Source organism: Bidens hawaiensis, unplaced genomic scaffold (assembly GCF_021521415.1).
Source record: "Bidens hawaiensis isolate Kalapana, Puna unplaced genomic scaffold, B.hawaiensis_p1.1 tig00038177_1, whole genome shotgun sequence".
Classification (NCBI taxonomy): Eukaryota; Viridiplantae; Streptophyta; class Magnoliopsida; order Asterales; family Asteraceae; genus Bidens; species Bidens hawaiensis.
Genome location: NW_027496701.1, coordinates 103,501 through 130,578, shown reverse-complemented (window position 1 = coordinate 130,578; position 27,078 = coordinate 103,501). Strand labels below are relative to the sequence as shown.

The 27,078-nt window shown below is 39.2% G+C and overlaps 1 protein-coding gene across 1 annotated transcript; it reads left to right on the top strand.

Moving 5' to 3' along the window:
* Positions 1–12,705: 12,705 nt before the first annotated feature.
* Positions 12,706–26,218, top strand: LOC143590135 (dynamin-2A-like). Its single transcript, XM_077070709.1, has 22 exons — positions 12,706–12,853; positions 13,048–13,098; positions 13,219–13,339; positions 13,461–13,550; positions 13,681–13,742; positions 13,863–13,977; positions 19,498–19,840; positions 21,159–21,306; positions 21,429–21,530; positions 21,621–21,740; positions 21,830–21,913; positions 22,011–22,138; positions 23,322–23,406; positions 23,513–23,630; positions 23,797–23,873; positions 24,069–24,125; positions 24,216–24,354; positions 24,442–24,593; positions 24,676–24,789; positions 24,860–24,927; positions 25,706–25,887; positions 25,993–26,218. The coding sequence occupies exons 1-22, from the start codon at positions 12,722–12,724 to the stop codon at positions 26,211–26,213; spliced, it is 2,709 nt and encodes a 902-aa protein (XP_076926824.1). The 5' UTR covers positions 12,706–12,721; the 3' UTR covers positions 26,214–26,218.
* The last annotated feature ends 860 nt before the right edge of the window (positions 26,219–27,078 follow it).

The window sequence follows — 27,078 nt, the reverse complement described above, 5'->3', positions numbered from 1 at the left end:
ATCATCTTTCAACGCTTCCAGTTGCGCATCGCGAATCTGATCGGGTAAGCTGGCATGAATCGTAAGTTGCAATGCTCTCACCCGTCTAGGTTTATCTGTTTCTTTTCTGCTGAGGGCGTCGGCCACCACATTGGCCTTGCCAGGGTGGTACTTGATGGCACAATCGTAATCTTTAAGCAGCTCGACCCAACGACGCTGTCGCATGTTCAGCTCCTTCTGATCGTAGATATGTTGGAGACTCTTGTGGTCGGTGTAAATGGTAAACTTGGTACCGTACAAGTAATGCCTCCATATCTTAAGAGCAAACACTACAGCTCCGAGTTCCAAATCGTGGGTCGTGTAGTTCTTCTCGTGAACCCGTAATCTAGAGGCGTAGGCTATAACCTTCTCGAGTTGCATCAGCACACAACCGAGACCTTGTATAGATGCGTCACAGTGTACCTCAAAGTTTTCCGTTCCCTCGGGGAGAGCTAAAATAGGGGCGCTACAAAGCTTGGTTTTCAACAGTTGAAAAGCGGATTCTTGCGCGTCACCCCAGTTGTACTTAGTGCCCTTGTGAGTCAAAGCAGTGAGGGGTTGAGCAATCTTTGAAAATCCCTCGATGAAACGCCGATAGTAGCCGGCCAGTCCTAGGAATTGTCGCACCTCAGTCGGAGTCTTAGGTGCTTCCCAATTTTTGATGGCCTCTACCTTACCGGGATCGACATGGATACCATTCTCGTTGATCACATGTCCTAAAAAGTGAACCTCGCGAAGCCAGAATTCACATTTCGAGAGTTTAGCATACAGTTGTTCCTTCTTCAGTAGTTCCAGAATTATCCTTAAGTGCTCTTCGTGGTCAGTCTCGTTCTTGGAGTAGACGAGAATATCATCAATGAAAACAATCACAAACTTGTTGAGGTACGCCTTGCATACTCGATTCATGAGATCCATAAATACGGCTGGTGCGTTGGTTAGGCCAAAAGGCATAACTGAAAACTCGTAGTGACCATACCGTGTTCTGAAAGCCGTCTTTGAAATATCTTCTTCGCGCACTCTCACCTGGTGATAACCGGATCGTAGATCGATCTTCGAGTAGTAACTCGATCCCTGAAGCTGGTCAAACAAATCATCAATTCGGGGTAAAGGATAACGGTTCTTGACCGTCATCTTGTTCAACTCCCGGTAGTCGATGCACATTCGGAAAGTCCCGTCTTTCTTTAGGACAAACAAGACAGGGGCTCCCCATGGCGATGAGCTAGGTCGGATAAAACCTTTATCCAACAAATCTTGCAACTGGGTGGACAACTCCTGAAGTTCCGCCGGTGCGAGCCGATACGGGGCTCGTGCTATGGGTGCTGCACCGGGTGTCAACTCGATCTGAAATTCGACTTGACGAATAGGAGGGAGTCCAGGTAAATCCTCCGGGAAAACTTCCGGGAAGTCTCGCACAACCGGTATGTCTTCAATTCGTTTCTCCTCCGCGGGTTTCTCAACAATCTGCGCCAAAATTGCCGGATGACCTTTCGTAAATACTTCTGTGCCTTCAAAAGGGTAATAACGCTGGTGGTCATGCCGCTTCTCTCGCCTCGGACCGAAATGATCTCGCCAGAAGGGGTGGTAATATGGACTATCTTATCATGGCATATAATCTCCGCTCGGTTCTCGGATAACCAGTCCATGCCGACAACGACATCGAAACTACTAAGCGTAAAAGGAATAAGGTCGATGTCAAAGACATGACCTGACAGTTTCAACTTACATCCCGCAAGTATATGAGTTGTTATTACAGTTTTACCGTTAGCTAATTCAACAGGAAACTTAGCGTCTAACGGGGTTGGAGTAAGGTTTAAAAGTTGGCTAAAGGCCTTTGACACAAAACTCCTATCAGCTCCAGTGTCAAACAAAACAGAAGCAAAACAATCGTTTACAGGGAACTTACCAGACACCACATGCGGATCTCTGCGGGCTTGACCCGATCCAATCACAAACGCTCTTCCTTTGCCATTTCCTCCACCGTTACTGCCACTTCCATTACCCCCATTATTGTCATTCTGTTTCAGCTTGGGGCAATCCTTCCGGAAATGACCTTCCTGTCCGCATTCAAAACATCCCTTAGTCGTCATCGGTGGCTTAGGAGCACCCTTCGCCGCAAGGTCAACTCTACATTCCTTCGCTTGGTGACCTATCTTTCCGCATCTTTGACACTTGACACGGTCACACTGGCCAACATGATGAAAGTTGCACCTGTTGCACTTTGGATATTTCCCAGCATATCCGCTCGAAACCTGCCCGCTACCGTCATTGTTGTTGTTGTTGTGATTCTGAGTGTTGAAACTCCGAGTGAACTCGGGCTTACGGTAGTGTTGTTGCGGTGGAAGGTTCGAGGATGAAGATCTGGTGTTGTAAAACTTTCTCTTCCCGCTGTTCGGGTTGCTGTTGCTGTTACTGTTGCTGACGTGGTCATTACTCGGGTTGTCACGGGCTTTAGTGGTCGAACCCCTAGGTGGTAACGCACCTTGGGTCACAGCCTGATCCGTCAGTTTGTGAGCTAAACGGATCGCTTGTTGGATCGTGGCTGGTCTGGAAGACGTCACCATGCCCTGAATCTGCGGTGCTAACCCTTCAATGTACATTTCAATCCTCTTACTCGGCGGATCCACCATCCGCGGACACATCACAGCCAACTCGTGAGAACGAGTAGTGTAGGCTTCAATTTCTGAGCCCACCATCTTCAGCGACCAAAATTCTGACTCTAACTTCGAAATCTCTTCTCTCGGACAGTACTCCTCTCGCATCATGTTCTTGAACTCCTCCCAGTTCATCGCGTTAGCCAGTTCCAATCCAAGAATTTGCACATCTGCACATCGTCTGGGGACACCTCTGAGTGTGCCTCTGGCTCAACCGGTTCTTCCTCCGGTTCTCCTTCGGGTTCCTCCTCGGGATCTTCCTCGGGATCCTCCTCAGGCTCCTCTTCGGGATCTTCTTCAGGTTCTACTTCAGGCTCTGCCTCGGGCTCGGCCTCAGGTTCTGCTGCGTTCTGAGCAAGTTGCATTTGTAGGTCATCGCAACGCTCGAGTGCTATTTCGGTTCGGGTCCTTGCTTCTTGGAGTTGCTCATGCAAGTCTATCATCTCGGCTTGCATCTTCATCATAACCTTCGTTTGTTGCTTACTAGTCTCTTGCATTTCTTTCATTGCCGCTGCCATGCGGGCAATCTCCTCCTGAGTCTCGGTTCCGTCTTTAAACAGTCTGGAAACATTCTCTCTCGTGTAGCGCATGTAACCCACATCACGCTCCAAACAAGAAACGACAGCTGCGAGAACTCGCTCCACAGGTTTGGTTATGGGTGGTAGGGTGTTAGGGTAAGCAGGGTGGTTCGGGTGAGGCAATGGGGGAACTTGTTCACGGTAGACCATACGTCTGATCATGTTGGGGTACCATTCCCAGCTAACGTTGTTGTCATACAAGCCTCCGGATAGGCGGTACCTCTTTGGTGCAGGAGCTTCGAGTTCCGGGACTACACGGGGTGGCGAGGCAGTAGGTAACTGCGGTTCCTTCCCGTGAGCATGCGTCATCGAATCGGATGATGATGAGGGTGGCGTCGACATTCCTACAGGTAAGCCGGGTATATGCGCGCGTATGAGTGAAGGAGATAAGGAAATAAGATTTCAAGACTACACAAACCTATGCAGTGCGTATCATTATAACTAATGGGTCGTCGCGGTTATAGTCTAGTATGCATGCAGCTTCTAGTTCGCTATAACCAATGGCTCTGATACCAATCTGTCACACCCTCAAAATCCACTAACGGAGTTTTACCGTCAGAGGGTGTGAACTGGCAGGATCGGAATCATTAGTTATAACCAAACCAAAGAAAAACGTTTAAATGAAAGTAAGTGCGGAAGCGTAAAACCTTAATTCAAAAGTTGCGTCACGCAGGACGACTTAAAACCAAATGTAACTGTTAAAATTAAGTTTGCAGAATAAAAGTGTTTTCATTAATGCATGCTCCTAAACCGCGCGCCCGCCTCGGCTACCTGAGAATAACATACTAAAAGTGTCAACACAAGGTTGGTGAGTTCACAAGTAAAATAAAATAAATCGTTTAGCGTTTTGCGTAACCTCGTTACGACGTTTAAATGTTGCGTAACCCCGTTACGACGTTTGAGTGTGTAACCACGTTACAGCGTTTGAGTGTGTAACCATGTTACAGCGTTTGAGTGTGTAACCATGTTACAGCGTTTGAGTGTGTAACCATGTTACAGCGTTTAAGTGTGTAACCACGTTACAGCGTTTAAGTGTTTTGCATTACCAGATAGTGTTATGTCAAATTATATATCGATAGGTAGCTAATCTATACAACAAGTATCGCTAAGTGGTTCGCGACCGAAGCTGACTGTTTATCAAGTGCCCGTCACCAGGTCCTCCAGACCATGGTAAGTGTTAGCCAAAATTTACACCCACTCAACCTCCAGTTGAGCTTAGCGTCGGGTGGGGTTTGTCAAACCCAGTAGTACTACCCAAAAGTGACTCGCTATTCCAAATATTAACCGGTCCGATGTGTGGGACTTCAAATGTTACGTATGCCGCTTAGCCTTTACAAGTGATATATAATTTATAACAAAATCTTTCATATGCGTTTATCTCAGAAAATATGTTTATCGGAGTATGTTATCTCCCCCAAGTGAAAAACGTTTGAAAACAGTTTAAGAGTGGGGTAAGTGAACTCACTGTTTGCGAAGAATATCCGATCTAGATCACCGAGTGATGCGCGTCGTAGAAAACTCTCTAGCGTTCTAAAATAACAAAGAGATTTTCTAAGTATCGGAATGTTTAACGAGTCTCTAGACTCGGCACATAATACCTATGCACGTAACATGTTTCGTGTTTCGTTTGTGAATCGTGTGTGACTTAAACAAGTAAAATTGTGATACGATACATGAGTGAGCAATTACTTTCGTGTCACGTATTAATAACATACTTATTAGCAATTATTCCCGTAGGGGCATTTTGGTCAACAAACAAAGACTAACTAACCATTATTCCCCATAAGGGCAATTTGGTCAATTCATGGCAATCAACTAGCAACTATTCCCCGCAAGGGTATTTTGGTCAAAATACAACAATTATATAAAAACTATCATATTTCATGCATTCCTATACAACTCAGCAGCTAGTTTCGTTATGACAGAATTTCTACTTGAAAGATTGCACTAGTTTACCGATTATAACGTCTCAATTAATTTACCAAAAATTACCACAGGAGCATACATATCTTAGGTTTCCAGAACATCTTTTATCTTATTTTTATTCCATATAGATTGTTCATAATGATCAAAACATTACAGCTAACTTATATCAGTCAGATTCATGCACATCAGAATGTTATTTGCAATTCCCGTTAAACGAAAAATCCAATAAATGCAAGACCACTTGGGTTTGGTTCCTAACTCAGTGAGTCAACCTCCAGAAGTGGAACCAACCCAATTGGTCTCGTAGTTCATGAGATATAACATTTACAACATAACCTAACAGCAGGTCTAACAGCTCAGCTTTGCATCACGTTTTTGTAAAATCATAAAAGTATACTTCCACTTATCCAAAAATTACGAATTTATACTTCATAGAAACTAGACTCAACCTAGTTTACTGCAGTACCCACAATCTCAATCAATTTTCACGTTTACACTTCGTTACAGTCAGTTAAACATCGTATATACGTTCTGTCCAGAATCTGTTCACATCAAAACTCATCATAATAACAATCTATGAACTATCATGCATCCATATAACCCTCTAGACACTATAACTACTATCCATGCATATCAATCACACCATACATACAAGATTAGGGTTTGTGTTTTAATTCAAATCAAGAACAACAATCAATCATGTATCAATATCAATCTAGTTATCAATCTATTATCCAACTAACAAGAATCATAACAATCACATACATACAAGATCGGCCGATTTAGGGTTTTCACACAACCCATCAAACATCAAAATTAAACAACAAAGAGGTAAGAGATGATCAAGTATACCTTCCTAGCACCTAGTTCTTGGATTAATATCTTGATTTGATGTGTATATGTGTGTGATGGTGGACGGCAGCCGTGGGTCAAGAGAGGGAGAGAGAGCCGATCGGTGGTGTTGTAGGTTTAGAATAATAGGTTAGGGTTTGTTTATTAGTGATATATTTATAAACAAACAAGTTACACTCTAGTCCTTCTACTTTCAAGTGTTGTTTTTCTAGAACATTCTATCCTAACTTGCACATAATCATGACAATAATATAACACATAATCCTAACACATAGTTATCACATCATTAGTGTTTTAGTGTGCTTCGTTTATTCCTCAATCGTTTGCGTTTCGGTGCAAATCCCGAAAGACTACTACACATGTAGTAAGTGTTAAGCGTCATTTAAACCCTAGTTTAAATGTAATGAAGTATGCGTTATAGATTCAACGATCTTAAAGTTTGAATTAACGAGGTTAACCTGAAATTGACGATTGTCACATATTCCAGGGATAAGCCCAACCATGCTGAACACTTGAGAGTAGAGCTATTTAAAAAGCTCAGGGCTCGAAGCTCGCTCGAAAAAAGCTTGGAAAAAGCTCGCTCGAAATCGGCTCGATTGTAAACGAGCCAAGCCTAGCTCGACTCGATTTCTAAAAGAGTCGAGCCTGAGCTAGCCCCGGCTAGACTCGAGCTCACTCGATTGGCTCGAACTATTTTATTTTAATTTATTATATATATATATATATATACATACATGCATATAATTATTAAGCCCAATTATTTTAACACACGAGCTTTCCTTTAATCCACCCTAATTTCCTTTCTCACTCCATAATCCATATTCATAATTCCATATACTTACTAACTGAGAGATGTGACTTCATAGTTCGCACACTCAATAATCAGTATACGTTCCATTTTCCACCCTAACTCTAGCCGCTCATATTCACTTCGCCGCCGGCAGCCTCTCATATTCACCTCCGCCATCGGCCGCCGCTCATTCTCTGCCATCGGCCGCCGCTCATAAGTAAACTCGAGCCAAATCAAGCCGAGCCAAGTCGGCTCGATTTAAAACCGAGCTGAGCTTGAGCTCATATTTTTAGCTCGATTAAGAGTTCGAGCCTGAGCCGAGCCAGCTCGAATGAATATCGAGCTCGAGCTTGAGCTTGCCTTGGCTCGGACTCGGCTCGGCTCGTGAACAGGCCTACTTGAGAGAGTTGTTGGAAACGCTGAAGAAAAAGTAATTATATGCTAGGTTTTCAAGGTGTACCATTGATACATGTCATAAGAGTTTGGATATCTCTTCAAGCAGAAAGAACGGAATATGAGACAAGAAGATGGTTAAGGTTGATAATGGATTATGAGTGTGAAATCAAATATTATCCTGGTGAGGATAATATGGTTGCTGATGCAATCAGACGTGAAGGTGAAGAAGTTATCACAACAATTAGGTCGTATAAAGTAGTTACCACTTCGGATTTCATGAGCAAGATACGCGAGGCACAGTTAGAAGTTATAAAGGATGAGAGCAAGATGAAAAAGGAATGAATTTCCGTTACACCAAGATTTGGAAGATAATGCTTATGATGTGAAAATCAGATTTGGTCGCTTGAGGATTCCACGTCATGGAGATATTCGAGGCCAAATCCTAGATAAAGCTCATAAGTCTAGATACTCGGTTTACATCGAGACTTCGAAAGGAAAGATGCCGGTTACAATGAAAGCAGATACCAATGAAAGCGAAACCCTTAAGTAGAAGTCAAGTGAAGTTGAGTTCATGGTATGTGAATGTTGTGGAAGGACATGATACTTTGCCTACACAGAGAAGAACAACCGCAAGTGTTACGAAGGTGAAACCGACAATAACGCAGCAAGAGGATGTAAGAAACCAAGGACAAAAGCTGGAAAGACATGCAAGGAAGGTATTGAGATGGCTTATACTTATGTTATTGAAATTAAGTCTTAACACGAATGATTAGTGTGTAACTGATAATCATGTGATCATGGACGGGAAGTCCTCTAGAACGATAAAGATATAATGGTATTATAAATGTCCATATGAAGGTCAAGACAAGACCGGAAAGGAAATCGGTTAAGATAAATAGTTATGATATATCAGGCAGCCTGATATGCAGCAGCAGACAACAATGGATTCATAGGACAAGGCAAGACTTTATTAGTCAAGAAAAAGAAGATGTATCCTCATGGACTTCATGGTCAAGCTAATATGCAACAGCAGACAACAACGGATTCATTGGGACAATGCGAGACTTTATTAAGCAAGAAAAGGAAGATGTATCCTCATGGTCAAGCTACCTTAGACAGTTATAACTCATGAACCCTACGTGTTGATGCAGATCTGAGAATGAAAGAAGGTTTGAATGGTGACTTAAGGAGTTCTCCGACAAGTTATGCAATGATGTGCTCAAGAATTGCAAGAAGTGTTCTATCTTAAAAAATAGACAAAGGGATTCAAGAAGTAATCCTTAAGGAGAAACTGGAAAGGTTTCCTTTTGAGAATTAATATGGTGTATTGTAAATCACAGTGTTTTGAAACTCGGCCCGGACCGGCCGGTCGGACCGGGACCCGGTAAGCACAAAGGTCCAGGCTGCAGTGATTAACCCGTTTTAAAAAACCGGCCGGTTTTGACGGGTGGCAGTTAGACCGGACCGGGTGAACCGTCGGATGAACTGCCAAAAGCATATTTTTAACTATTTTTAAAAGTTTTTAATTACAAAAAATCAAAACAATCAAAACTCAAAGCCTAAATCGTAGCTTCATATCATGGTCTTAAAACCCAATCATCGATCTTAATGGCAATAGAAGATGCCCAGATCTATGAATTGAGAACAAAATAAAAAGAAAAGAAAGATATTGCAAGCTATAATAATGGCAGATCTAAGATTGCTATTATCATCAGTGATGGTGAACAATGGTGGATGTGAGCGGCGGTGGTCATACGAGCAGCGACGGCCGGCGGGATTTTTGTGACAACGGCTGTTAAAAACTTTGAGATGTAGAAGATGTCATTTTAGGGTTAAGGAAGAACAATCCAAAGAGAAAGAACGTTGAGTTAGTTTTATTTTGGAATTTGGTATGCATTCCATATGTGTGGATGTAAAAAGAATTTCAATAAATTTGGTAAGTGAAACAGTATTCAAACACTTAGGGGTTATTTATGACGTATTTGACCCTTAAAGTTTCAATAAAACTGAAATAGTCCATCAATATTAACTCTATTCTATATAAAAATGCAAATATATTATTTATGACGTCATCCGGGTCAAACACCGGTCCGCCCTCCCGGGTCGGTTCGACCTTTGACCCAGTAAGGCATCTGGGTCGATGTCCGGGCCGGGTCTGAAAGCATTGGTAAATCAGTGTATTTGCTAAAAGTTATAATTGGACAAAAGGTCATTCAGTGCTAAGTGTTGTGACGGTAAGTGTAATGTTTCTGTTTGAAGGACAAGAAAGAAAATCATGCTTAAGGAAATGATAGGGACTTGATAAGTCTATACAAGAAAGCGTATCATCGAGAACTTCATGGACAAGCTACCTAAGACATCTAAAACTAATTAACCTCGCTCGATGATTGTAAGACAAAGGATAAACCAGTAGTTTAGGAAGCTAAAAAAAGGATGTGAATACAGAAAGTATTCCTTTTACAAGGACTAAGAAGGTTTCGAGGACGAAACTTCTTATAAGGTGGGGAGACTTATAACATCCCAAGTTTCGTCGGTATTTAAGGAATTGTGTTTAATTAAATTAAAGAAGATAAATGTAATTATCTAAAGTAGGAGGGGAATAAGTGTCATTAGATGAAAAGTTAAACATGAAACTCTACCCTCTTCTTATAAATGTAGCCAACATCTCATTTATAATCATCTTAGCCTCCAAACACATTCTTTAACAAATTCCAGTTTTTGAGAAAATAACCCTCAAAGACACGACGATTCCCAAAGATATAACCGTCGTATCGGTCTCAACTTTTAACTGAGTGTTCATGGATTATAAATGATGATTCCCATCGATCAAGTCTTCGATCAGAGGTCGGGAAGTCCGGTTGTTATCAGAAAAACCGTAACAGCTAAAAATGGAATTTTCCGGAAATTTTTCAGCTTTTTCGGCGAGTGTAGCAGCGATTTTTGGCGACGGTGAGCTGATAGGTTTGAAGATCAGGGCGATACGGTTCCATGGCCGCTTGAATCACTCAATCCTGAGTTCGTTTGATACGTTTTTGGTCAATTCGAGTGATTTCGAACATAAACCTCAAATGTATGTTTTTGTTAAAAAGATTTACTTTTCGTGTACGGATTTGCATGAAAATTGATAGGATGATAGAACAGGCCACAATTATTGATAAAGTAATGAACTTGCGAGTAAATGAGTTAGTTGGTTCGTTTCGGGTAAAACGAGTAGTGTTCGATTCGTGAAAAGAATGGTTAAACGAAGTCAATTTTGCATGAAACTTAGTAGAAATCATTTATCCCGGCTGACCCAACATTATAGAACCCGACACCACAGCCCAGTGATGCCGAATGAGCCGTTTAAATTTAGATCTAGCTTTAATCGGGAGTTTAATCAATTAAAAATGAGCTTAAGGATCCTTAGCTTGGATCTGGACCACCTGAAGCTACCTGGGTTATAAACGATCAAAATCCGGCCAACCATAGTGGTTAATGGCGACTGACGGCGCCGGAATGGAAGAAAAACCCGAAAAACACATTAAGGATAATTAGATCTGAACATATGCGTCATATAAGTTATACGGGCGCATATGTTTGGGGGCGCATATGTATACCAGCGCGTATGTGTACATGTACGTACATGTATCTATGATAGTATATGATTAGAGGCGCATATGTAGTAAGGACGTATATGTTTGAGGAGCGCATATGTATGAACCAAGCATATGTATGTATCACGTATAAGTTCTGGGAGCGCATATGTGTGACCACATATATGTATGAAGTGTATAAGTATGGGAGTATAAGTTACATAGGGCGCATAAGTTATGCGAGCGCATAACTTATGCGGACGTATAACACATATGTCCCAAGACTTATGCGCCAACATGACGTATACGCCGCCATGACTTATACGCTAGCCTACCTTATACATTGAGAAATAACTTACACGTAATATCTTATGCGCTGACTTATACGTGGAAATGACTTGTGCGCCAAGAACTTATGCGACATGTAAGACAAGAATAAATAATTAATTAATAACTAAAGGTGATGTTTAAAAGTGATAAAAGCCTAGAAAGAAAGACCGAGGCTAGAATAGATACGTAAGAGCACGAGAGTAGTAGTTAAACTAATGTGCCTTGTGACACAGTTAGCCGTCCTCAACTGAAGAAATGTGTTACAATCAATTTCGAAAGAAGCAGGACTCAGGTGAGTTTCTAGCCCCATTTCCTTGTTATGTTTTCGGGACTGTGTGCATACTCGATGTGATTAGTTAGTACACTTACCTTGAGTGGTAAGTGTATGATATGTGAATGCTTTAATGACATACGATTTATATATGAATGATATATAAAATGTTAAGAGTATGTATATATATATATATATATCAAGAAATGTATGTATGGTTGTATGGTTAAGAAGGGAACATACCCTAATAATATCTGCGAATGTAGTGAAGATACCCTAATATTATTTGCGAATGTTGGGGCCATACCCTAATAATATCTGTGAATGTAGGGGGCGGACCCTAATAATATCTGCTAATTATGGAAACATGCCCTAATAATATTTGTGAATGTAGGGGACAGACCCTAATAATATCTCCGAATGTGGGGAACGTATCCTAATAATATCTGCGAATTTAGGGACCAGACCATAATACTATCTGTGAGGTTGTAGGGTGAAAGACTCTTTATTACGTAAAGATAATTATGTATGTATAAGTAAGCTAAACAAGAAAGTATGGAAGTATGCAAGAATGAAAGTATGAGAATATAGAAGTATGAATGCATGTATATGTGTACGTATGAATGAAATAAGCAGGTTAAGTATCTAATATGTATTTACGGATACATATAAATATATATGAATGTAATGTAGTTTGCCTGATTAACTAGAACTCACTCAGCGTAGCTGACTTTTAGTATGCACGAATGCAAATAGGATGATGGAGCTGGCTTGAGGGGGACACATGGCATGGACTGAGCTGACTGGTATCTAGTGAAGAAAAGTTATGATGTTTTATGTTAACATAATTTGAAAGTTTAAAGATAAGATTTTAATATTTTGTAATTAATGTTTGATATTTTTATATTTCACGAAAAGTTTTAATTTACTATGATATTTAGAGCTGCGTTTATGAGTAAATTCAATGTTCAAAGTAAGGCGCCTATATTCGATATATTTCTAAGCTAGAAAAAAAGTTAAAAGTGTTAATATCACCCATGATAACTTCAATCTTGATCTCTTTAAAAATGGTTAACTTTAAATGTTACTATTATTAGAAGAGGTAGAGAAAATGAAAGCATTAATGAAAATGTTTAGTGTGAAAAGTAGAAAAACTGAAACTAGGAGGAGCAGATCTTCCTCTCTTACTCATCTTTACATACAACACAAAACAACCAAACCAATTCAAACTTGAAAACCTTTCATTTTATTTGTTTTTCGAAATCGAAACCTAAAGTCTCAAATATCGATCTATCTAGGGTTTCTTTCACAAATCCATCTCATAGATCATAAAGTAAATGGAAGCCATCGAAGAACTGGTTCAGCTCTCCGATTCCATGCGCCAGGCGGCGGCTTTGCTTAACGACGAAGATGCTGTTGACGGCAAATCATCATCCACTTTTCTAAACGTTGTTGCGCTTGGAAACACTGTAAGTACTGGTTGTTTATTGTCTATCATTCAATCCACCTACTCTGCTTCTTTAATTGATCTACTAATTCTCTTATACGCTGTGGATCATCTCATTTTCTTAACATTAACTTCCTCTACTTCTGATTGAATACCGCTCATCTGTAAATTTATATAACTTACAAACAGAAAACCCTGATGTTTAAAATTGCTCAGGGCGCAGGCAAATCAGCAGTTTTGAACAGTTTAATCGGACATCCTGCTTTGGTAACAATTTCATTATTCTCATTAATATTCCCTTTTAGACATCTGCATTTGTCGTGATTTAGTGCATAGCATGCCAAATTGGCAACAATCTACCCGTATCTAATGTCTACATCTGTACAGCCAACCGGTGAAGGTGGTACCACACGTGCGCCTATATGCATCGACTTAAACAGGGATGAAAACTTAAGCAACAAAACAATTGTGCTGCAGATTGATAGTAAATCTCAATCAGTGTCTGCTAGTGAGACCTCTATCACACCCTCTTATCTTACTTGAAGACTGTTGGTGGAGTTTCACACTTTATATTTTATAAGCTGGCAATCTAATGACACTTTCAATTCTTTCATTTTATTCAATCATAGGTGCTCTTCGTCGTTCTTTACAGGATAGACTTAGTAAAATACCGAGCAAGAGCCGCGATGAAATATATTTGAAGCTGAAAACGAGTACAGGTTAGTTTGAATAAGCTCTTTCCTTGAAACTTATGTTGGCTCTGATACTTACTGTAACATTGTTATGCATTTGTTTCTTATTTTTTTCTCATGTGTTTTATCTTCCTAAATAAATCTTACTCTTTTGTAGCTCCTCCTTTGAAATTGATTGACCTTCCTGGAGTCGAGAAAGGAAATCTTGATGATTCATTGGTGTGTTACTGTCAACTTGTCTTCATTTCATATTTAAAAATATATATATAGTTTATAAACATGCTTTATTTTGTAATACTTTCTCTTAAAGGAGATCTAACAACCCAGTATTTCTTGCAGAGTGAATATGCTCAATACAACGATGCAATTTTGTTGGTTATAATACCTGCTGCTCAGGCTCCAGAAGTTTCCTCTGCTAAAGCTCTCAGAATTGCAAAAGAATACGATGGAGAATGTGCGTTCACTCTTGATCCTGATTCTTGGCCCACTAGGGCTGTTAACCGAACATTCATTGAGTCGTACGGCGGGAAGTTCGTTTATTTATATTGATCGATATCACTTGTATAACATGGGCCAATCCCTAGACACTAATAGCCGGCCCTAATGATGTCTTGTATAGATCTATATATAGGACCATATTGTATCTCAATTGAACATACAATCAATATACAATCATTTACCAAGTTTATCTTGGTATCAGAGCCTAACCCTAATCAGCCGCCACCTTCCAGCAATTACAATTGCCTGCAACCTAACCCTAGCCGTGACACTGTTCATCGTCACTGTTCATCGACACTGTTCATCAGCCGCCAATTTCTTCTTTTTCCAAGCCTTGATCCCTTCTTTTCGGCTACACAATGGCCTTCCTCGCAGCCTTCTCTACTACCGAGAAAACCTCACACAACTCTCACAAGTTTGCCTTCACTTTGTCTCCTACAAACTATGGACATTGGAAGGCTATGATCAAGCCGTTTCTTGTTACCAATGGACTCTTCGGTTATATTGATGGGAGTATTCCCTGCCCTCCATCCACAATTTCATCATCACAGGGAACATCAGACAAGGATGTTGCTGCTGTTGTTCCCATCCCTAATCCCAACCACACAGCTTGGTTATCTAATGATGCCCACATCCTCATGATACTCACCTCAACCATCTCAGAAGCTTCTTTTCAGCATGTTCAAGGTGATACTTCCCGTGATGTGTGGCTTACTCTTGAACGTGCTTATGCCCCCCATACTTCTTCAAGAGAATTCACACTGAAAACGCAGCTACTGAAAATTCAAATGAAAGGGGATGAAACCTCTGCTGCATATCTCGCTCGGGCACAAGAATACGCAAATGCCCTTGCGAATATTGGACATCCAATGCCTGACAAAGATGTTGTTATGTTAGTTGTTGCAGGTCTTCGTGAAGAGTATAATGGAGTCAAACAAGGCCTCCTGGCCAGAGACTTTCGGGCTGTGTTCTCTGAGCTTCCCAGTCTCCTTGCTGACCATGAGTTTCTAATCAGGAAACCAACCTCTGAAGTTGCCCCTGTACAAGCCTTCACGGCTGCCACTGCAGCAAGTTCTGCCTCGGCTCCTCCTGACACTGTTCAGGCCATTCAGCAGATGGTTGCCCGTCTCGGTTTTCAACTTCAACCAGCCCCGGGTTCCTCACAAACCTCCACACCTCAAGCCTTTTATACAAACAGGGCTGGACAGTCACATTACTCACGCGGCCGTGGTACCCGTGGTGGCCGTGGTGGTCGAAACATCAACAACTACAATCGCAGCCAGGGAACTCGAAACTCAGGTCAGTTTAGTTGGGCATCTAATCAAAATACTGTGTATGGAACTTGTAACAGGTGCGGGATAGGACATGTCCCATCTCAATGCCCAAACAGAGACCCATCTACCATCCGGTCACGACAACCGTCTGCTAACTATGCAGACCATCGCTCACAAGCTTACACCAACTGGCTTCCAGACACAGGTTCCAATGGCCATGGAGCTTTAGATATGTCAGGGTTTGACTCCGCTGAGCCTTACTTTGGTGATGATAACCTACAAGTTGGTAACGGTACGGCCCTCCCTATTCTACATATTGGTTCAAAAAAATTTTCCTCTCCTAACAAAACCTTTTACCTGAACAACATTCTTCATGTTCCCGCCCTCAAGAAAAACCTTCTTTCTGTACAAAAATTCTGTGAAGATAATCATGTCTATTTTGAATTTCATGCTACTTTTTTTTCTGTGAATGACAAGTCTACACACATTACCCTCCTCACGGGTCCAAGTGACGGTGGACTCTACTCTCTTAAACTTCCAATAAACCAGCCAATTCCAAAAGTTGCTTTTTCCACAACTCGTGCTTCAACAACCACCTGGCATCAACGATTGGGACATCCACATTCTCAATTATTCAAGACAATGCTTTCTAAATATCATTTACCTGTTTTTGCTAAGACTTTTGATTTTCATTGTAATCCATGTTCAGTTGGAAAATCTTCCAAACTACATTTATTATCTTCTGATTATAAAAGTACGTGTGTTTTGGATTTAGTATTTTGTGATGTTTGGGGGCCAGCCCCTGTACCTTCCTTTGATGGCCACAATTATTTTCTATTATGTGTTGATCATTTCTCCAAATTCATGTGGTTGTTTCCCTTGAAACGCAAATCTGATGTCTTTGCAGTTTTTAAACAATTTGTGACTATGGCTGAACGACAATTTTCTACTAAACTTAAAACTGTACAGTCTGATTGGGGAGGAGAATTCCGAAATCTCTCTTCTTTCTTTGCCACAATAGGCATTACTCATCGTCTCTCTTGTCCCCATACTAGCGAACAGAACGGTATTGTTGAGCGACGTCACCGGCACGTTGTTGAAACTGGTCTAACATTAATGTCACAGGCCTCCGTCCCTCAACGTTTTTGGCATTTTGCCTTTGAAACAGCCGTCTACTTGATAAATCGCATGCCTTCTCGCACAAACTCCACAATATCTCCTTTCGAGCACTTGTTCAAACACCCACCTGATTTCTCCTTCCTTCGTGTCTTTGGCTGCCAATGCTTTCCATATCTTCGTCCTTATAATCCACATAAAATGGATTTCCGCTCTTCACCGTGTGTTTTCCTTGGATATAACACTTCTCATCATGGTTATCGTTGTTTTGACCCCGTCTCCGAACGCATTTACATTGCCCGTCATGTTCGGTTCCATGAAAACACCTTCCCTTTTCTACTTAATTCTACCGACCAGTCACCCCCTACACCTATCAATCCCTATGTTTCCTCTTATCCAACCGGTCCCTTTCCTATGCCAACTGATACACCAGCAGACCATACCACTTCACAACCGGCACGCACCATTCCACCAGAACCAGTCCACACCGACCCACCCGAATCTGCCACCACTATCTCACCAGAACCGGCCCATACCATACCATCACCTTCAGCCCAAATTCCAACCTCTCACACAACCAATGATACATCCTCACAACCAGACCAAACCACCACTACTCAGCCCACTAATACCTATTCTCGTCGTACAGCCCCACAAACCACTCCAATCTCTGCCTTCGACCGTTACTCTACCCCATCTCAACAACCACAATCATCACAACAGACCAGCAACACATATCCTTCTGCCACTCCCACCGTACCTACTCCACCCACTCCACCTCGCCAACGACCAGCTAACCTAAGACCTAACCCCAAACAAAACCAATTCTTTAATCCCACCTCATACCATACCTCCACTAGTCCACCTAACATCGAACCCACCTCCTTTGCCGTTGCCAATAAAGAGGCTCACTGGCGTAAGGCTATGGCGGATGAATACTCCGCACTTCTCCGTAATGGTACATGGTCTTTGGTTCCCCGTGTTCCAAACACTAATGTGGTTGATTGCAAATGGGTTTATAAAGTAAAACGCGATCAACATGGGGCAGTTAAGCGATACAAGGCGCGTCTAGTTGCAAAAGGTTTCCATCAGCAAGCTGGCATTGACTACACTGAAACCTTTAGCCCAGTGGTGAAACCCACCACCATCAGAGTTGTTCTTTCCTTAGCCGTTACAAACCGGTGGACTCTCCGACAACTTGATGTTCAAAATGCATTTTTACATGGGGATCTAAAAGAAACAGTCTATCTGAAACAACCACAAGGATTCATCGACCCCGGTAAACCGAATCACGTGTGTCTATTACATAAATCCTTGTATGGTCTCAAACAGGCACCTCGAGCATGGTTCGAACGTCTCTCTTCTGCCTTGATTGCTCTCGGTTTCAAGGGATCTAAAACCGATCCGTCTTTATTTATATATTCACAAAATGGGACGATACTATATATGCTGGTATATGTTGATGACATTATTTTGACAGGCAATAACACTCAGGCCATTGATCACATTGTGCACCGTCTTAGTCAATCATTTGCTATACAAGATATGGGTTCTCTATCTTATTTTTTGGGCATTGAAGTGGTCCGATCAGGGTCTGATATCATCCTTTCTCAAAGGAAATACATTACTGAATTGTTGGAACGTGCAAAATTATCACAATCCAAACCGGTGCCGTCACCTTGCACCACCAATGCTTCTCTTCATCTTGGTGACAGTTCTCCGTTTGATGATCCTGTTAAGTATAGACAAATGGTTGGGGCATTACAGTATGTCACCCTATCACGACCTGACATCACCTTTGCGGTTAACAAAGTTTGTCAGTTCATGCATTCCCCCACTGAAAATCATTGGTCCGCTGTTAAACGTATCTTACGCTATCTACAAGGGACAGCAGATCATGGTCTTTTACTCTCTAGCAGATCTTCTCCTGTTCTACATGCCTATACAGACGCTCAAAATTTAACTGCATTTTCTGATGCCGACTGGGCTGGGTGTCCGGATGACCGTCGATCCACGGGGGGATATGCAATATATCTTGGGTCAAATCTAATCTCATGGTCAGCTAGAAAACAAAAAACTGTATCTCGGTCATCCACGGAATCTGAATACAAGGCCTTGGCTGACACGGTTGCTGAATTAACTTGGCTTGAAACATTGTTGAGAGAACTACGTGTCCCAATGCAGATTGCTCCAATCCTATGGTGTGATAATCTAGGAGCCACATACCTATCTGCCAATCCAGTCTTCCATGCCAGAACAAAGCATGTGGAAGTAGACTTTCATTTTGTTCGAGAGAAGGTTGCTCAAAGGAAGTTATTTGTTCAGTTTATTTCCACACATGATCAGATTGCTGACATTTTCACAAAGCCACTACCATCAGAACGTTTTCTCTTTTTGAAGTCCAAGCTAAGAATTGGTCCCCGGCCTTAGCTTGAGGGGGAGTATTGATCGATATCACTTGTATAACATGGGCCAATCCCTAGACACTAATAGCCGGCCCTAATGATGTCTTGTATAGATCTATATATAGGACCATATTGTATCTCAATTGAACATACAATCAATATACAATCATTTACCAAGTTTATCTATTTAGTAAATGAACGAACAAGAAAAGAAGTTTTTGTATATTTAGTTAAACAAAGGAACATGGACGCATGTTACGTTTGCTTAATTACGTTTGTGAACGTGTGTTTATGTTCGTTTGTATAAATTTTAATAGAAAATTTCATATATGTGTGTGCGTGAGTATTTTAATTATGTTATTGTTTTTTTTATTTTCGAACCAAACTTTAAATTACAAGCTCATATATGAGGCCTCTTTTGGCCTTCCGCCTTTTCCATTTTCGTGAACTGTTTAGATATTTAACGAACAAACGCGAACATGTTCGTTTTCTTAACGAACGAACATGAACAAAAAAATTTGTTTAATTAATTGTGCATGTTCTAAAGTTAAATGCATGAACATGAGCATACCCCTGTTCGTGTTCCGTCGGTTTTTTTGCATGCCTATGGCCTGCTAATCTCATTTAATATGAACTAGTTGGATGCTTGAGCTGCATATATGTTGTGTTTTTTAATTATAGGTACGCGAACGATTGGTGTTATTAGCAAAGTTGATCAAGCATCTGCAGATCGCAAAGTTCTTTCTGCGTGTCAAGCACTTCTTATGGGTCAAGGACCGCGAAGTGCAGCTGATATTCCATGGGTTGCTCTGATTGGTCAATCGGTATCCATTGCTTCAGCTCAATCAGGAAGTGTGGGGTCTGATAACTCATTAGATACCGCATGGCAGGCTGAAAGTGAAAGTTTGAAATCTATATTGACAGGAGCTCCAAAAAACAAGCTTGGTAGATTAGCTTTGGTTGAAACTCTAGCTCAACAAATTCGTAGCCGTATGAAGATTAGACTTCCGAGTCTTTTATCAGGGTAAGAGCTTTTTTTTGCTATGTTTAATCTTTTTTGCGTTTTTTTTTACTACACGATTAACCTCTAGGTTAATAATGGTTACCGAGGTGCGAGCTTGAATTATTATATGTGTTCACGTTGCAACTGATCTACACACACACACACATACATACACACAAATAGATGTAGATGGAGCTTCAATTGAGAACTGTTAAATAGTTAAATAACCAAGGAGCAATTAAAAGAAACCCCCTTTTATGTCACATGTGCACGCGCACACACATATATGTGTGGGTGTGGGTGTGGGTGTGGGTGTGGGTGTGGGTGTGTATAGGGTTAGGTTCTCTACAGTACTCTCAGTTTTAAGAATTTTTTACAACCTATCATTTTATTTGCTTGTTTAATATATTTGATAATTCTTCGGGTGTTTTAGGTAGGTTTATCATGTATTATATGTAATAATTCTGTGATTACATATTTGGAATCACAAGTTTACGTATGCATAACAACCAAGTTACAAATATGTGTTAAACCTAATGTGTAGAAACCAATTTACATACATAATCGTAGAATCACATATAATAAATAACAAAACAACCCTAAATAATGTTAAATATATAAAAAAAATTTAAAATACGCTTGTTTGATAAAGAGTTCTAAGTTCTTCAATTATTTGGAAGTTCTGAAATGAAGCTATCAAAACTACACGTTTTGATTAAATTATTCTATATAGATATGTTATATCAGTTTGTCCCCATCGATTCGCTACTTATTGTCAATCTTTCTCCAGATCTATTTGTAATTTTTTTCACCATGTAACTTACATGCCTAATAACACCATATTCGCTTTCCCAATATTTGTGTGTATTTATGTATATATGTGTGTGTGCGTGTATATTAAATACACACACACACATATGTTTGTGTGCGTGTGTATATATACATATTAACCAAGCTTGTAAATTTAGCACATTTTAAAGTGTAATACAATCAAGTAATTAAAGAAGCAAGGAACATGAAATTCCTCTCTTCACACTAACACAAGGTGTCTTTATTGTTTGACATGGCATCGACTGAACAATAAACAGGTGGACCTAATTCTTGTTGGTTCACATGTGAAGGGCATGTTTGGATGTTAAATGGGTTATGGTTGGTTTTTTTAATACTAAAAAAAACTTTTTTTTAGTATTGAGTTTATTATTTTGTTATTGTTTTTTTTATGGTATGAGTCTAATATTTGATAAGTTTATTTTAGGAGATTATTTATTTTAGAGGGAGGCTAAGTCAGGGTTAAGTTTTTTAGTCTATATAAGTTTGTTATTGTCTAAAATTTTTGTAGGCTTCAAGGGAAATCTCAGATTGTGCAAGATGAGTTGGTAAGGTTGGGAGAATCAATGGTTAGCAGTTCTGAAGGTACACGCGCCTTGGCTTTGGAACTCTGTCGTGAGTTTGAAGACAAGTTTCTTCAACACATTACAACTGGAGAGGTGATAATTCGTAACATTATAGTTAGACCTTCATGAAGTGTATATTTTTGAACGGCATTTTTTTATATTATTATTATTGTTATTATTATTATTATTATTATCTATTTTGTGTATATATTCAGGGAAGTGGTTGGAAAGTGGTGGCAAGTTTTGAGGGAAACTTTCCTAATAGGATCAAACAGCTACCTCTAGACAGACATTTTGATATAAATAATGTTAAGAGGGTATGGAATAATGGAAGCCTTTTGATTTTTTTTAACCTTTATTTTTATCTATATTCTATTACTCTATGATGACATGGGAATTTTTATCAGATTGTGCTAGAGGCAGATGGTTACCAACCTTATCTTATATCTCCAGAAAAAGGACTTCGGTCTTTAATCAAAGGTGTATTAGAGCTTGCCAAAGAACCTTCTCGTCTCTGTGTTGATGAGGTATTACTATTTACTACACATATGTACTGTACTATAGATATATATGTATCTATGCATGCACATTTGTCTGATTGGTTTCAATGATGCAGGTTCATTGTGTGCTTGTGGATATAGTTTCAGCATCAGCAAATGCGACACCTGGACTTGGAAGATATCCTAATTTCAAAAGAGAGGTGATTATAAATTCGATTTTTCAAAATGTTTTGCAATTTAACTTTTGGTTGGTTTTGTTTATCTAAACATTTGTTTGAGTGTTATGTTTTTCATTAGGTTGTGGCAATTGCCACAACTGCCTTAGAGGATTTTAAGAATGATGCAAAGAAGATGGTGGTTGCTCTTGTTGACATGGAGCGTGTGTTTGTTCCACCTCAGCACTTCATCCGATTGGTCCAGAGAAGGTATGCACAATTTTTGTTCTGGACCGAACATTTTCACACACACACACACACGAAAACTATTGCCAACGAATCAATTTTTTTTATTTCTTATATATATATATATATATATATATTGGCAAAAATATAAAAAGAATGAAAAATTTAAACAAAATTATTGTTTAAAAGTGGTTTTTGTGAAGTTTTCAAGTAGCTACATATATACACGTTTGCTTTTTTCATGGTTTCCTAGAAACTCTTCTACAGTCTTTGGTATTTTTTTCATAATGCTTTTTCACTATTATCAAATTAGCTGTTGATCTTTTTCCAAAGTGTCATTCAGCACTTTTTACATTTTATATGGCTCGTACATTCTATAAAATATGTCAAAATATATTGTGTTTTTATTTATGACATTTACATTTATTTTCTATTACTTGATTTATGACTCCTATCTCAGCTAGCCTCTAAAAAAAGAGAAACTGAAAGTGTTATAGTCTAGAATTAGATCATCATCATCATCATCATCATCATCATCATCATCATCATCATCGTACTCAGTATATCCCGCCAATAGCAAAGCTATGGTAGGGTCTGAGGAGGGTAAGATGTAGACAACCTTACCTCTACCCCATAGGGATAGAGAGGCTGCTTCCGGTGAGACCCCCGGCTCGATAGTAGTTTTGCATCAAGCCTTGGACATAAGGCACATAACACTCAATCATCGGGACACCGGCTGATCGGTGCATGTACACTTATCTTTCGGCTATCAACGCCACCACATGATGCCTGATTAACCTTCCGCCGCTTTTAACGTTATTTTCACGAGATTAGTAAAATAACGTCAAAATTAGTGCAATTTCACTTTTGCCCACCCGTGGGTTCACACATATATACATTATATGCGCGCACCGCAAGCAGGGCGTGTAGAATTTTAAGGATCAGTTAAAATACTGAGTAACCTTAGTTATATTATATTGATTGTGACCTGTAGCAATATGTGACTAGATGTTATAGAATGTTCTGTGGCTGCTACTTGCTATTGATCCATAGCCTTTTAGGAATTTATTTATTATGCTCTGATTAATTTGTAAGTTCCAAAGAAAGGAAAATAAAAAAAAAGGCCGAAACTCTTTGTTATGCATTTTCTTGTTATACTCAATAATATTGGTGATTGATTTTTTTTTCTTTTTCTGGTTTTTAACAGGATGGATAGGCAGAGACGGGAGGAAGAGATCAAGAACAAATCTTCCAAGAAGGCTGTGGATGCAGAACAGTCCTTACTAAATAGGGTACATCTTGTTTTTGTTAACAGTAACATTGATTTTCACGAAACACATCCTTTCTATATTTTACTATGGTTTTGTCCCACTTATACTTTCTATTATCTTTTTACAGACAGCTAGTCCTCAAACAGGAGGCAACTTAAAATCAATGAAGGATAAAAAGGAAGACAAGGATGCACCAGAGGGACCTGTTCTAAAAACTGCTGGAGCTGATGGGGAGATTACAGCAGGTTTTTTCTCACATTGTTTAATATGATATATGTGTGTGTGTATAATCCAAACACTGGTGTTTTTTACAAACAATTGTGTTTTTGTGAGTTTTTAGGTGAAATCATATACCATACGTATGTAATAATTTGTTTTCATTTAGAATTTACTTGTGTATGTTTGTGGCAGGATATTTATTAAAGAAAAGCTCAAAAACTAATGGATGGAGTAAAAAGTGGTTCGTTTTAAATGAGAAAACTGGGAAGGTTAGTAAAAGAATTTTGATCAGATATGCACAAAATTCCCGAGAAATGAAGTGCTAAGAGTTGACACATGTAGATTAATTAATTATCATCACAGTTGTAATATTTTTTTTGTCTTCTAATGTTTTAATTGGTCTTTAAGCAAACTGTAAACTGTAAGTTCAATGTGATTAAATTTTTTATTTTTTTTAACTGCAGCTTGGTTACACCAACAAACAAGAAGAGAGAAATTTTCGTGGCGTGATCACCTTGGAGGTATGTGTATTCAGAAATTAATGTTTATCTTTGAGACACTTGTCAAATTACTATTAGGTCTCAACTTCCCATAATGAACGAATATTTCAGGAATGCAATATAGAAGAAATTGAAGAGGAAGAACCCCCAGTCAAGAGTTCAAAAGATAAAAAGTCAAAGTCAGAAGAAAAAGCACCCAGTTTGGCATTCAAGATAACGAGCAAAGTTGCATACAAAACTGTTCTAAAATGTAAACCTTCTTTCCATTTTTTTTGCTCTTTATCATTTGTGCTATAAATAATAACATACCTAACTTGACTTTTAAATTACTCCACAGCTCACAGTGCCGTCATACTAAAGGCAGAGAGTGCTACGGAAAAAGTTGAGTGGTTAAACAAGTTAAAAACCATTGTTGGTGCGAAAGGAGGTCAATTCATTACTAAAGAAAATGGTGTTCCACTTCGCCATAGTCAATCAGAAGGGTCGCTTGTGAGTTACATAATATTTGATTTTTGGGTTTCTTAAGGTTGTTGGTGTGTCTAAGTGAGTGGATGATTATTGTGGTTTGTAGGATACAATGGTTAGGAAACCTGCAGACCCGGAGGAAGAACTTCGTTGGATGGCTCAGGAAGTAAGAGGCTATGTTGAAGCTGTTCTCAACAGCCTTGCAGCCAATGTTCCAAAGGTATTTATTTATTAACATTTATTTATTAATATTTATTCTGTTTTTTACATTTCCGTGTTTTGGTTTTCAGGCGGTTGTTCTTTGCCAAGTGGAAAAGTCTAAAGAAGATATGCTTAATAAGTTATACAGTTCTGTAAGGTAAGCTCCTCTTGCTTAAAAGCAATCAATTTTCTCAGTTTGCATGAAAAAGTTCGTTAACCTATTTATGGTAAATTAAGTCTCTAAACTTGTTTTAAGTACACGTATGTGTAATATCAACAGTAAACCTCAGTTACTAGAAGTCTAGTACAGTTATTAGATATGTGGAGACTGTATAGTTTATTGTTTGCTCAACTGAAACACTAATTCGTCAATAACTTTATACAGTTCTATATATATAAAAACAAAACCCATTACAGCATTTTTACAACACTTAGAAGTTAGAACACTGCTTTATTAATTTTGGCTTGTTTAAGGGTAACAAGTCATTATTATTACTGTTTTTTTTCACAACATTCTATATATTAAACTAATGTAGAGTTTATATTCCCACTTTTTCATGTAAAATAAGGAAGTATGTTGGGGTTTATATATATATATATATATATATATATATATATATATATATATATATATATGGTATTGACTTGCAGTCTGGAATAAGATAATTTATTTGCAAGGTTGTGTACTTGTATCATTTAAAATACACTTTGGTCAGCTTTTGACCTGTTCCAAACTGATGCTTATATATTTTTATTATTTTTTGGTGTGAAGTTCATATATATATATATATATATATATGGTATTGACTTGCAGTCTGGAATAAGATAATTTATTTGCAAGGTTGTGTACTTGTATCATTTAAAATACACTTTGGTCAGCTTTTGACCTGTTCCAAACTGATGCTTATATATTTTTATTATTTTTTGGTGTGAAGTTCCCAAAGTACACCGAGGATTGAAGAGCTGCTTCAAGAGGACAGTAATGTTAAACGCAAGAGAGAGAAAATTCAAAAACAATCAAGCCTGCTTTCTAAACTCACCCGACAACTAAGTATTCATGACAATCAAGCAGCTGCAGCCTCAGGTGCTCTGTCAAACGGTACTACTAGTCCTGCAGGTAATGTAATAATAAATAACCAAACATATCATATATTTATGTTATTCCAATAATAAAAGTATATGTATATAATCTAGTTTTTTGGTTTTCATCTGAATGAAACAGAGTCTCCAAGAAATAGTGGGCCGGGTGATGATTGGAGATCTGCTTTTGATGGTGCCGCTAATAGACCCACGAGCGGGTCTAGGCTCGGGTCTAATGGTCATAGTCGCAGGAACAGTGACCCATCTGAGAATGGTGATGTGGGTTCAGGATCAAACTCTGGCAGCCGCCGCACCCCGAACCGGTTGCCACCAGCACCGCCTGGGTCTGGTTATAGATATTAGATTGATTATTATTATTAGTTGAAAGAAATGAAATTGAATATGGTTTACTATTATTATGATGATGATGTTTATAGTATGCTTTTTTGTAGAGTTGTTTTGTAGATATGACATGGTATGGTTTTGGACTGTTGATTTTGTAGTTTGCGGATTGAGGTGTGTTTTGTTTTGTATACGATCGATCAATACATTTATTTCAAATTTTTGGACAGATGAAAGGTGCGTGTTATCTTTTTTCGTTTTCAAAATTTTGGATAATCAATACAGATGAATAATTCACAGCGATAGGTCGCCAGGTTTATGAGCTTGAGGGTTTGATTGTAGTTTGAATCTACCGTTAAGGAGCTTTCTTTCCTACGTTCCTGTCCTTGATCAATGTCTCTCATTATATAAATATTTTAAAATGACAAAGGTGCTATAGTTGTAATACATTATACATAACTAGATACTTTAGGGGAAAAAATAAAAATAAAAAGGACGATGTTTAAATATCAAAGGTCAAACAACCGGTTCAAGTCTCATATCGGACTAAACAGTAAACCAAACTTTGTGAATCTCAAATCGCCTGACTAGCTTTGGTACGGTCACTTTGGTTGATAATAATATATTGAACCAAGTGATTCAACGGTTCCAACCTTGAGATGGTTTTTGATCATTCAAAAAGGAAATGGATCACCTTGGCCCGGTTGATAATAAAAGATGCCGTCTTAGGCCATGCGTAGTGGAGGGGCTATAAATGGGGGCGAATTGTGACACGTGACGCTAAGTCAGTAAAGGGTAAGAATTTGTTTTTGGGGTGTAATGGTGTAGGTGCTACATATTGAGCCCACAGTATCTTTTTTTATTATTTTCTTTTATAATTAAACTA